Source organism: Perna viridis, chromosome 5 (genome assembly GCF_037379345.1).
Source record: "Perna viridis isolate PV_CMFRI_1.1 ecotype Kerala chromosome 5, ASM3737934v1, whole genome shotgun sequence".
Taxonomy (NCBI): domain Eukaryota; kingdom Metazoa; phylum Mollusca; class Bivalvia; order Mytilida; family Mytilidae; genus Perna; species Perna viridis.
Window position 1 is genome coordinate 19,563,900 of NC_142449.1, and position 13,797 is coordinate 19,577,696.

The 13,797-nt window shown below is 30.7% G+C and overlaps 1 protein-coding gene across 1 annotated transcript; it reads left to right on the forward strand.

Annotated features, from left to right (window-relative positions):
* The first annotated feature begins 79 nt into the window (after positions 1–79).
* On the forward strand, positions 80–7,586 carry LOC148616419 (cytochrome b-245 light chain-like). The gene is made up of 6 exons (XM_088583442.1): positions 80–192; positions 1,515–1,584; positions 2,139–2,213; positions 2,884–2,967; positions 3,597–3,678; positions 4,011–7,586. Exons 1-6 carry the CDS (start codon positions 126–128, stop codon positions 4,149–4,151), a joined length of 519 nt encoding a protein of 172 aa, XP_088439568.1. The 5' UTR covers positions 80–125; the 3' UTR covers positions 4,152–7,586.
* The last annotated feature ends 6,211 nt before the right edge of the window (positions 7,587–13,797 follow it).

Sequence of the window (13,797 nt, forward strand, 5' to 3'; positions counted from 1 at the left end):
GAACACGATCAACGATTGGCTCAAAATATTGCATACACCAATGAGAAATCGTTTTACACAATAACTTAAAAATAGTTTTATTTCCTTCCGGGTTTACATACAGGAAAAGCTGTTGTCCGTTGAGAATGAGTGAAATGGGGAAAATAGAGTGGGCTATGTGGGCCAATGAGCAAGCCATCGCTAGCTCAAGTAGTAAGAAATCATTAATTGACTTATGGATATGCACTTTCATTAGTTTTATTGAGTATGAACTTAACAAGTGATGAATACCAGTCCAATAGAGGAACAAGAAATCTTATCTTTGGTCTTGATAAAGCTGTAAGATAAACTCCTTCAGATAGAGGCTTTATGACGTAGAAGTCTTTATAAAAATCAGGAGGTTATTGTGCATGCCAAGATTACAAAAAATAACCCACCAAATTGACATTTTATTTCATATTCAGAAACTTTGAAAATGTAACTGACCCCAGTCTTTGTTTTTCATTTGGTTGTTGACTTGTACTGTTTAGGTAAAAATCATATAGATTGCACAAGAAATAGATAATCATATTCTTGTTTTGGTTGGTTTAAACTGGGTGAATCATGCATGGTTTCCTCCCAATACAGATCTGTGTGTTGAAAAGACTGTATTGTACGTTACATAAAAATATGGGGTATTGAGATTTAAAAAGCATAGTTGTTCAGTGGTTTTTCTACACTACAAATCACCTCTCCCACTGGCAGTGTATCAATTATATCTGGTTGGTATTTAAAAAAATTAAGCTGATATAATTTGTACATAAACAAGAATACAAATTAATGTCATTAAAACATTTTGTGATGGACTATGTAAATGTATATATTTTTTCTGAGGCATTAGTCCAAAATTCCATTAATTTGACAACACTTTGATACAGCAGAATTTGTATCCATAAAAGGGAAAATACAAGAATAAAACAGGCTAAACACCTATCCTTTCCTTGCTTTTTTTTTACAATATTGTAAATTCTTAGAAAGTTCTAATTCAAAACTTGAATGAAATATCCAAACTCTGTCATGATGTTTAATTTTATCCTTCATTTTGTTATGCTGAACATTGCAATTTATTTCATGCAGGTTTTGTTAACAGTGATATTGTTTGCCTTAAATTACCTCTGAAATTAGGCTGTTTCATCTGATAAAAGTCACCCAAATTATCAATTTTTCAGAAAAAAGTAACTGAAAAATCATCAACTTCCAAATTGGTAGTTGAAGGGTAGGATGTGGTATTTTTGTTCAAAATTACAATGATTAATTGTTTATGGCTTATCTTTTTCTTTACATCCTCTAGAAAATTATTTATTTAACCACAACTCCCAAGATTTTTTTAGTTATTTCATGTTTCCACATGTATTAAAACAAACAGAGAAAGAAAAAACGCTAAACCATGTTTATTGATCAAAATTCTCCCAAAGACTACTTGTTTAAACAAGAATATTGAAAATGAATTTTTGATATATATGTAAATCTTAATAGCAGTTCTGTTTCTTTTGTAGTTATCATTTTGGGAGGAATACTTGGAGTAGCAGGGTTGTTTAAAGGATGGGAAATAGGTATATATGCCATGTATCCTTGTTTAGAAACTGAAGGTTTGCATGAAAACATTTTAAATGTAATTTTTTTAATAAGTTCTGACATACTTATTAAGGTTCACTGCACATGAGAAATGTGTGTATCTAAAGGGCAGTCATTAATAAGTTATACAAAAAATTTGTAATTGAAGGGAAAACATACATATAATTGTTAACAGGGTCAGTTAGAATACACCCAGAAATATAGAAGTAAATGAGCAACTAAGACCCTTCCAAAAATGTGTGCATGGACCAGGCACCAAATCAATATATTGTAAATCTTGTTATTTTTGTTCATATTAAAATGTTTATCATAAAGGGGATATATTATTGGGAAACTTCACCATACAATTTAACAAAACAATGCAGCGGTTGCATTTTTGATGTAATCACACCTGAAAAAAATTGTACATTGGCTTTTGTGTTGATTATCACCATTTACAGAAGCTCATGAAGAGGAAAATAGTCAGTTCCAGTAACATCTCTCTTGAAGTGTGCTTGAGTTTATTACAGGCATAAAGCTTTATAACTTCCTTAATTTGACCAAAGAATAGCTGGAGTATTTATCTTTGTGTTTGAGTATCCAAGAGGGAAGAGAAGTAAAGGAAGAACACAGGAAAGGAAGTAAGTTCAAAGATGGATACATTTTTCTTCTTCAAAATCCTGGATATTAGTTACATGTAGCAGTTCTATATATTTATCATTACAGTTTTACCTGAAATGAATTTTTCATAAAGTTCATTATGAATACTGTGGGTTTTGGTATCTGAGCTCTGTAGAGGGAAGGTATACTGTTTTCCCCTTGTCTGTTCAGCTGTCTGAATGTCTATCTGTGTCACTTTTTTCATGACAGTTTTCACTGCAACCTCTTGTTACAGCCATTTAATATTCTTTAGCTTTATATTCATGTAGGTGTACTGTATCATTAGATTTAAATCATGGCTTGGGCAACAACAAAAGTTGGGATGTAAGGGTATCACATGTGGGGATTGGCTTACATTTTTCTTTTCTTTTTATGAAAGTGTTATTGATTATAAATATTTTACATGAACATGTATGTCTGAATATTGAAATACAATATGACAGTGGGGAAAATATACACAATTAGAACTATTGTAAAACAAAATCTTGTTTATATATAAATACCAAAACTATACAAAATTATTTATAACATTACAAAAATATTGACCACTAACATTTCTGGTATTGTACTGGGTTTTGAGGATCAGATAATCTTTTTAAGCTCTTGATGTTTTGTAGGAACTTATACAAATTCAACTTTTTTTTTAATCAGGTTCCAGAAACCATTTACCAGAATGTTGAGCTGCTGTGGACCTGTGTCAAGAAATTATTTTGCTAGATTTGTAATACATTTAATGTAAGTAATAAGTAAAATATATTAATGTGTAGGTCTCAAATTGAAAAAAATACAATGACAAATTCTAGTTTTACTAGAAGAAAGTTTCTTTTTCATCTTACAAATGATAAAAGGTTTTTGAAGAAGAAAGAAAAGAATATATGCACACTGCATTCTTTTGAAGGAAGTAAGTATTTATAACCAAATCAGCACACAATAAATATCATGCTTCAGCAAATGATAAGTTTTATTCAACATTTTTTTTCCGAATTAAGTCAAATAACTTCAAACACAAAGAATAATAAAACACTCAATTCTTCATAAAAAAACTATCATTTTACAATAAAACCTTTAAAATTCCTCAGAGTGACTTTTGGAGTTATGGTACATGTACATCATGTGATGGACAGATAGATGAATCGAAATGGTACTAATATGTCAGTTTAAATAAGGGTATATAAGAATGTAAATGATCTTTAACTTTCATGATATGAGCTAATACTTATCATCATATTCATTCCAAGTTTGATGGCCATTTTATTATTCATTATATACTTGTACATACAGGTGAAATACACATCTACCAACAAACACATTGTCAATTATATGATGGACTGTACCATTGTTAGATTGTATGATTTATATTTCAGCTTGTGTATACCTATGTGTTTCATACTCGCCACTATAATGGGAGGGATTTCTTTGTTTGTTACTGCCATGATTTATTTAGTGGTAAGTGAACATACAGTATAAAACCGAAAAAAAATATATAGTAATGAGTAAGAGGTTAATTTTTTTTATATAGATTATATTTTAAAGTAGATATTCATTGTCAGATATTCCAGTACAATGTATTGACCCAATAAAAACCAGAACACACTCTCTCCCAAAATAATGAATTGTGTCCTTGTACAAGAAAAATTTGCAAATGATATTTAGTGTGTATAAATTAAACTTTGGATTTCTCTATTTTGGTAGGAAACATTTTGACAGTTTCTGTTGATTGGAATACTTAAGTACCCCCTTTTTTATAATACATGTACATGAATTTCTTATTTCTATAGGCAGCATTCAGAGGTGAAGAATGGAAGCCAGTAGGTCTGGAGGAGGAGAAGCCTGAGGAAACTGGAAAAAGAGACATAAAATCTATAAGACAACCACAAAGACCCCCTCCTAGGGCCCCTCCACAGTCTAATCAGATCTAATGTATAACAGGAGTAAATACAACAATATCAGCTATGTATATCAGAGGCATTGAATTTCAAGTCTTTATTGTTTTGTTGAATCATTTAAACTGAGCATACACATGCAGTAAATTCATAAATGACTGTGTTGTTTTCATTGTGCAAATACTACCTGTATGGTTAAGAATTAGAAGAATTTAAACTTTTTTTTCAATTACAAATATTGAGATCACATAATTTTAAAATCACTATATTAGATGAACAAAAATTAGTAATTTACATTAAGTTGTACATTAGGAACAGGTTTATGTTAGAATCATGCAAATGAAGTGATAAGTTTGTGATTTTCTTAATCTTTCTAAGCAACCTGAAAAGAAGTAACATTTCTTTTTCTCATACAGCGAACAAGAGTTGAATCTAAAGAAGAGTGTTGTAATCAATAAATTCAGTTCAGTTAAATTCTATTAAAAACCTTTCTGGCCATAGCTTTCACTACAGATCACTATATGCATGGGACTGGTCCTTCGTTATTTTGTATAAAATGCATTTGATTGACAAAAAACATACAGAGTTATCAGCCTTGGCATAATTCTTATATGGACCTGATGGTAAAGTAATTATGAATTTTACTGTTACATTATGTAGAGGGTAGTTATCATACACTCAGTCTCGTCTTTCTTGTTATGATATTTTATTGTTTGTTATTGATACAGTAGGTTATATGATATGTCTTACACTCTTTGATTGTACATTTTTTATAGTCATTTTATCACCATTTTTTTACAAAGCAAATTATTTGTAAATTTCTCATAAGTGTGTGTTTGTATTGAACATACCTATTCTCATTGTATTAAAAACTGGATGTAATTTTTTTGTTTTGATATTAGTGGTAGCAAGTTTATTATGTCTTCCTCCCCTTTGGTGAGGAGACATGTTGTTTTTGGCCTCTATGTCTGTTCCCATATCTTTATGGTAGCATTTCATAGAACTTCACATATATATGAAGTACAGTAAGTTAATCTGTAAGACACAATCAGCTTTTCATATATAAACCATTATTGGGATTCCCATGACAAAACCAGTATTAAGTCTCTGTAGGCCTAGCAATACTTTGTGTTTATACATATCAAAATTAAATCTTGTGTTTCCTAAAATCTATCATGAACTCAAAAAAATTGTTTTCTATGCTTTGAATCTTGTTTTGTATTATAACTTATATCTATTGTATTTGTTGTTTGCGTATGACATCATATAGTGTCACTGACTAAAACTTCATCTCTCTAACATATAAATCTATTTAATTGCTATTTTCAAGAAGATAGACCTTGTTGGTATTATGGCTTACTGTGGCTTGTCATTTAGTGTCATAAATAATTCTTAGATTGTTTACCTTTGCTAATGAGGAATAACTGACATCTATACCAGCACATTGTAAGTTGTCTGTACAATTAGCTTATGATCTGATGCTCAGACTTTCTTTATGCTTTGTTATCTCTAGACCAATCAGTTGTAATGCTTTGCAGCACTATCATCTAAGCATTGTGTAAACTTAAATCTGTTTTTGTTCAAAAGTCATTCATTGGGCACTGTGCAATATAATAGTATTATGGAATGAAATGTGTTGTATCAGTAAGTACAGTACTGTCTCAAATCCATTGGGAAGATCTTAGGGTAATGTTTTATATGTGCTGTCAATTTTTCTATCTTTAAATAAACATGTAGGAAAATGCTCTAAAATTTGTATATATCACTGGAAAAGTTTTAGTGCAGACTAAATATACAAATTTATTTACATGTACATGTTCTAGTATCAAATTACAGTTATTTATCTTCTGATCATTTAATAAGGCTTGCTCAGATAATATGAATAGAACATTTCAATATTCATGTTTAATTATATCATTTTAAATTCATATGACTACTTTTACTACAAACTTTTATACATTGCATTATACATATTTTTTTTTCATTTATTTGAATACTGGACAAAACATCACAATAGTTCACTGTAATCTGTAATCAGTACTTTTTCTTTGATCTTGTTGAGAGATATTTTTCTATCTCTTATACATGACAAGATATTCAAAAATTTCTGTCAAAACATTTGCAGTGATTGTATGTGACATCAACTAAATTTCTTCAGATTTTTTAATGAAAATGATGTCGTGCACCATTGGTGTGTAGTCAAACTTATTGTATGACAAAGTGTTCTAACACTAAAAGAATATTGAAGTGACAAAATGCAATAATTAAATTACTGATGTACAGAATTATAGTTTCTTTTGATTTTGAAATTAACCATATCATGTGAAATTTCTCAATTTGCACTCAATGACTCTGAGATATTCAACATGGTTTTGCCAGTACCAGATTCTGATTTTGACAATATCATATGAGATTGAGCTCACTCACTCAGTGAGATATTCAACATGGTATTGCTAGTATAAAAATCTGAAGTATTTATCATTGTATGTTCAGGACATATTGGTGATCTGATATCAATGAACAAAATATATGTATGTTCAGGACATACTGGTGATCTGATATCAATGAACAAAATATATGTGCCAAACACTTAAAATAGATGTATATTGGACATTATAATGAAATCTTGTATATCAATATTATTTACATGATAGTAATGCACTTGTTAATACTACACATTTTGTACAGCCTATGATATTTTCTGTCACTTCTCCACACTTCTATAATTATACATTTGGTCATTTTGTTCTAGGTCTTTTTCTACATTCCATTCCTCATAAGAATCAAATACATCTAGAAGGTGATACATCTATATTCTTTACAAAAACATGAAAAATAAAAAAGTTAAACATTGATGCACTTTTAAGTGAAAGCTGTTTACAATAGTCATGTTACATTGGGTTATTTCATAAAAAGGGTAAAGTATATTTTAAAATTTATGTCTGGAAATATTTTCCAGATTTTTTTTTCATGACTTGTAATTTGTTATTGGTTTAAAATTTTGTTTTTGATATAAAATGTTCATTATGTTATTAGAGTTTTTTCATTGGTTTTATTCTTCACTACTTTTTAAGAAGGGTATAAAATGTTTGAATTCATCTTTTTATGAATTATTTAAGGATTGTTTTTTAAATTTTGATCACAGTATGAAAGCATAAGTTGGTCAAAAATTAAAAAAAAACATTCCTTATGATTTAATTTCTAATGGATTAAAATCAAAATTTGACCCTTCATCAATGCCTTATTTAGTTTGGAATTATTTAAATTGCAAACTGTGTGCCAATTGAAGTTAATGATGTCACAGTACCAAGTTAGATTATGGAAAAAACTATTTTGTGGAGATGAGAAATAAACAATCAGATTAAATTTAGTATTTATTGTTATCTATAACATGATATTATTTGATAATTGCATGTAATTTGTGTATTTTATATTTTATCTTTTTATATAAATTTTAAAACAACCTGACAATTGTCTTGTTTTGTTCTAAATTTTTTTTCAAACCTTGGTTAATTATTTAAAGTCTGTATTCCCATGCAAATTTAAGACACCTCATTACTCCATCTAAACATATTATGGATATGTTAGAAATAAACTTTGTACAAAGTCATGGTAAAATCCCCTTAAAAGTTCCACTGTTTACAAATGCAATTGATTTGTCTGATTTTAGTCCTTGATCAACAAATAGAGGCTAAAATATGGACCTTTTTAGATTCACAAGATATTACTTCAATATTTGTACCTTTAATAATGTTGCTGTTATTTTGAAATATCATTTTTGATATATATGGGGTAACGTGTGGATATAAAACAAGTATTTTTTTTCCATGACATCTTAATTTTTTAAAAATGCTTACCTTCAAAATTGTCTTGCCTCACATTGCTCAGCATTCAATTGTACCTTAAATTCTGTATCTGCTTCTGTATCCTTTAGATACATGTATTATACTTTCATGGTTAAAGCTAGCTCTATATATCATGATTGGGTTGATTAAAGGTTCTAATGGTTTGCATTAGTAACGATACCGTCAGTTTTTTATGGTGTATGGTATGAATGATTTAAAGGTACTTATCCAGTATGTGTCTTTGTCTAATAACAAATTAAAGTTACCTCTTTATTGTACATTTTGGGCAAAAGAAGACAATAAATTATTGTGCAAGTGCAATGTAAAAACGTAGGCAAGAAACTCTTTGTTTAAAAAGCTGTATTTCTTATTGTTTTGCCAATGAAATTAATCAAAATAAAAATAGGAAGGAGTTCCTGGTAATGTAAATATGAATAACTATTGCATATTTTGGTTACAAATTATTAACTAGACAAAGTGGTACCCTGTATACCACATAGACAGAACTGTTTAGCAAAAAGACTTGAATTACAAAAAAAAAAACAAACAAATGACTACCTAGAAACACTTTGTGTCTGCGAAACACAGATGATGCCCCCGCACATGAAAGATTTGTCTGTTGACACTTGGGCAAAGCAATCAATAAACAACTTTTCGCTGAGCTGCTAAGTATAGATTTCATATCAATCCTCTTTAAACATGTGCACGTGAAAGAAGAACAATTTTTGGTAAAAAAATTTTTAAATCAAAGTTTATACTAAAAAAGTAGGACTGGTTTTCCATGCTTACTTGGACCAATGACCATCGCAAAAGTTTTGACATGTTGCACGAGTTGCTGCAAGTTTTTTTTCAAATGAAACTTTGTGATCCTTAAAAAAAATAAAGAGAGCTTCCGACTTTGAATACATATTTGAATTAATTTCCATTACACGAAAACAAAACAAATTGGATTTTTTTTTAAATTTATAATTTCATGTAAAAGGTGCTGACCACTTTAGATATATAAACTCTTCCATATTTTCATTTTAACTGTTCGAAGCGTTTCTGATTTATTGCACGAACACTGGAAAATTAACACCCCCTTTTTATGAATAAATTTCCGTAAATCAAAAAGAAAAACGAAATTTAAAAATAATGAAGGTATCTTTCAAACCAGGCATAATTTTATATACACTCATAAATTTTAATTATGACTGGTGAACGGGATTCTTAGGTTTTGTGCGGAAACTATAAAACACCATTATATATAAAAAAAGACCGAAAACAAAAATTTGGAATTTTTAACAACAAAAATTAAGGAGAACTTCCCACTATTACAGATAAACACTTTCTCTAAGTTTCAATGTAATTTGTGCAATCGTTTTTTTTCAATAATCGTACGAAAACATGCGGGAAGGACAAACTGGAGGACGAGGGTAAGACAAAATACCTAAATCTTTTAGATGCGGTGAACAAAAAAAATTAATATAAATGAAGATTAAGTCTTTACTTCCCAAAAATGTACTGACGAGAAATTTCCTCTCACGATGAGTGAATATATGGCAGAAATGGGTCCGATTGCTTTCAATGTAATAGATTAAAACTACAATTACTTTGTCAAATGTATGATTAAATCAAATTAATGATTACAGCATTTCTGAATGTAATTGATTAAATTAATGATTACATTGGCAAGTAATCATGATTACATCTGATTACAATGAATTTGCAAATAACTATGAATTAATTGAATGGTATGGAACATTTTGTTTATGTTATTTGTATTTTTTTATAAGGCATTAAATTCTTTGAATTTAACAGATGATATTATTTCTTAAAGTATAGTAGAACATCAACCTTCACTAACCGCATTGATCTATAATATATATATACATGTTCAATATATAACAATTTGTGACTTTCACTTGAATTTATAAGAACCATTGCACTAGATCATCATCAAACTTTGAAATGTTTTAAATTTAAGTCTGAATCGGTCTGGTCAGACTATTTTTCCTCCTATGCTGAAAAGTCTTTCTACTGCAGCATATGATACTGAATGGAAAAATATTCCAAAGCTAGATAGGATAGTTAAGGATAAACACTCTGTTTAGATTTCAAAAAATTGTAACAGATAAAAAAAAATTATTTAATTAGCCACGGGTTTTACTTTTTTACTTTTTATCAAATTCATTAAAACAATTGTATAGGATCCTTTGATAGCTCTTACAAACATGTTTTCATTAGAATAATTATATCTTTGTGTTTACTTGTTGAAGTTATTTAATAACATTTTGTGTTATCTTCACACACAAAAAATAAGAAAAAACAAATGAAAAATTTACACAAAGATGCATTGAATGAATAATAATCATTTTACTCTTTTTTGTTGTTGACATAAGGCATTCTCCATGGATGCCATTTGAGACTTTAATATTTCCATTGTAATCATAGTGTATAATCATAAAGTAATCAGAATTACAGGGGATTTTAACATACCGACCCCCCACATTTGACAATAATATTAGCTGCAATATTGTTAAGGATGAAGATCCCCTTTCAAAGTCCAATTTTATAAGATCATATCAATTCCTGCATTTTTATTAAATTCCAAACAAAACTATTCATTTTATGACGAAAGCTTACATTTTTCATTATTGCCTATAACTGGTATGTAATAGATGTAAGCGCATGTATGCATTGCAAAAAAATAAATAAATAAATAACTTTTATGCACGACTTAACTCAGTTTATGAAAAAAACTTAAGGCTTTATTAATAATTTGATATATATAATTTCAAATTTGTAATATAAAAAATCTTAACTTTGTTCGTAAAATTATTTTGTTGTTTGTAAAATATCGGCAAACTGGACAGCTAATTCTATAATAATTTTGCGGCAAATCTTACTATTGGATCCAAACACTTTGAAAAAGAGGGCTAGCCAGCCGAGGTTCATCAGAAAAAGGGGGTTGCTAGGACATTATTTGCTATTTTGTTTGGTCAAATTTACACATGAAAATGAAAAAAAAAGTTTTTCAATAAAAAGGAGGTGCAAACCCCTGCAACCCGCTTGCGATTCGCCACTGTTACTTGCCCGTATATATAATGATTAATTTGTAATATCAAATTAGTAATTTTCTATATAACATTGGTAATTTGACTGCCTGTAGTAAGGGGTGTTACGCTGTAGTATCACCCGAGACGAAGTTGAGGGTGATATATTTACGGAGTGAGAACCGATGAGTAATACCCTCTACTACAGGCAGTATGTGTTATATTATACTGAATACGAGAGTGTGATATATCGTGACGTCGAGGATGATATATCCAAGAGGAGGGTGATATATGTGTGATATATCGCTGCCGTCGGGGTGATATATCGATCCACCAATCACTGTTCAGTTGGGGCGGGGCAAGTAAGGATGTGCAGGGAATAGACTAAAATAACTCATCATCCATCACCCAATCAGAATTCGAGATTTTTGTATGAAGTATAATATATCAAATTAGTAACCGGTTATATCAAATTACAAACTTGTTATTAATTAGTACTAATTCAGTTAATGTATTTCCTTTTTATATCAAAGAGTAATCAAGGGAACCTAGGTTATAGCGGTAATCAAAAGAATGTAATCTAGGGACAAATACCAGACATGGAAAACAGACATACACAACAAAGAACATAAAGTAACTAAAATCATACATACAAAGTAACAAAAGTAAATGAGCAACTCGGACTCCACTAAAAACTGGGAGCATGGACCAGGTGCACCGGTAGGGTAAGCGTCCTCTGCTTTTCTAGAAACACCCGCCGAGTTGCTCATAAAAAGTCAAGTCCGGAGTAGACAAACGAGGAATGGAAAATCATGACCCGCTGAATAAATCAGTTTTCATGGTGCTGATGGATACACCATAACGATCCACGAGTTCATGATGACGACCATAAAACTTCTGTAGTGATGACTTCAATCTTGTAGCAACATAACCCTGTTCCAGAAGCCTATTTGTTAGAGTTCTAGCGCGATACAAAAAGTCTGCGTAGTTTCGGCAAGCTCTGGCATAACGTATGAATTGTGATATGAACACTCCATACGCAGGAGCCGAAGGGATGTTGCCACAGATGAAAGGAAAGTTGACAATTCTGAATGAAAAGTCATCACGTTTGTCGTAAAGTTTGGTCAGTAGTTTTCCTTTACCATCGATTTCTAAGTGTAGGTCAAGATATGAGGCTGACTTCACAGTGTCTGTAGTATCCTTTATTGAAGAGTTCTTTTGGGTAGATGCGATGTATATATCCCCAAAATTATGATTGTTTAAAGATAATACGTCATCTATATTGCTGAAACTGAGATTGAAGGATCTAGCCAAACGATATTCTTTCTGTCTGATCAGATCAGCTATAAAGTCAGCCTCATAAGAGTGAAGGAATAGGTCAGCAAGTAAAGGAGCACAATATGTTCCCATTGGAATGCCGACCGTTTGTTGAAAAACACATCCACCACACTAGACAAATATGTTGTCGATTAAAAATTCCAGCATTTTGTAAACATCTTTCTCTGTATATTTGGAAGATGATTTGGAACTATTTCTTACAAAGTATGAGGAATCTCTTCCAAGAGCTATGTATTTGTATCTAGGTGTACCGTCTTTTTTGAAAAAAAACCAAAAAAACAACGATGTATAATGTTTTTAAGTCGGGATTTTAACTGAGTATGGGGAATAGAATTATACAGTGTTGAAAAATCATAGGTTTTAATGCTTTTATATTCAGATAATAGTCTTGAACTGATTGTCTCCAAAAGATCTTTCGAATTTTTCAGGATCCACATTGAATTAATACCACTACGGGAGTAACAAGTGTTGTGGTAGGACTGTAGACCCTCTTTGACAGTTGAGAGTATAGAAGTTAAAAGTTTTGAAAGAGGTTTGGTGGTACATTTTGCAGATCCAGCTATGAAACGTTGTTTGTATGGATTCTTGTGAAGTTTAGGAATCCAGTACATAGACGGTAAATCACAATCATCGCCCTTGGTAGAGAAACCAAAAGAGGATAGCACAGATTTATGGTTTTCCACAATCTCTTCTTTGGAGAGATTGGTAGCAGTGTAGGTCTTATCACTGCTATTATTTTCTACGTCTACCTCTGATAATAAACATTGGATATAAAACGTTTTGCAGACAAAAACAATGTTGTTTTGGGCTTTGTCTGCTGGTACGACAACATATTTGTCATGTATAGTAGACAATGTTTTTGCTACATCGGGGTCTTTGAAAACTGATGTAGCTTTGGCACTCATTGACCTACTTAAAACTTTCATTCGTTTCAAAATTAAAGACCTTACGGCCTTTAACCACACTGACAGAGAATCAATGTCTTCTTGTTCTCGTTTTATCCATTTTCTTGCATATTCCTCGACGGCATCCATAACAACTTTAAAGTTATAATTCCAATTTATGGAGCGTGGTTCACGGTACTTGGGACCTTTAGAAAGGATATTACGCAGAGATTCGTTTTCGATAATGGTTAAACCTCCCGTAACGACGTGACCAGAAGGACCATATTTGAATGGAGAGGTTTTGCAAGAACAGTCAGGTGGTTTAGCCTTGAAGTCCTCAATCTCGAGGTTCTTCAGTAGCCTTTTATAACTGAAAATTTTGGATGCGATGGGTGAAGTATAGGAATATGAAATAATTGGTATGGATTTATCTTTGAAATATGGGGGAATTTTGTTGGTAACGTTTTTGTGATGGAGGATGTTAGCCAAATTAATTGCATCTAGATCTTTGTTGACAAACGGTAGTGGAAGAAATGATCGTTTTTCTTCATCTTGACTTTTCACACAAACTGGTTTAAAG

Coding starts and splice junctions, on each gene's coding strand:
- LOC148616419 (XM_088583442.1), top strand. CDS start 126: ATGAGTGAAATGGGGAAAATAGAGTGGGCTATGTGGGCCAATGAGCAA. Junction 193..1,514: donor AGCCATCGCTAGCTCAAGTA/GTAAGAAATCAT, acceptor TTTCTTTTGTAG/TTATCATTTTGGGAGGAATA. Junction 1,585..2,138: donor GAAATAGGTATATATGCCAT/GTATCCTTGTTT, acceptor ATTTGACCAAAG/AATAGCTGGAGTATTTATCT.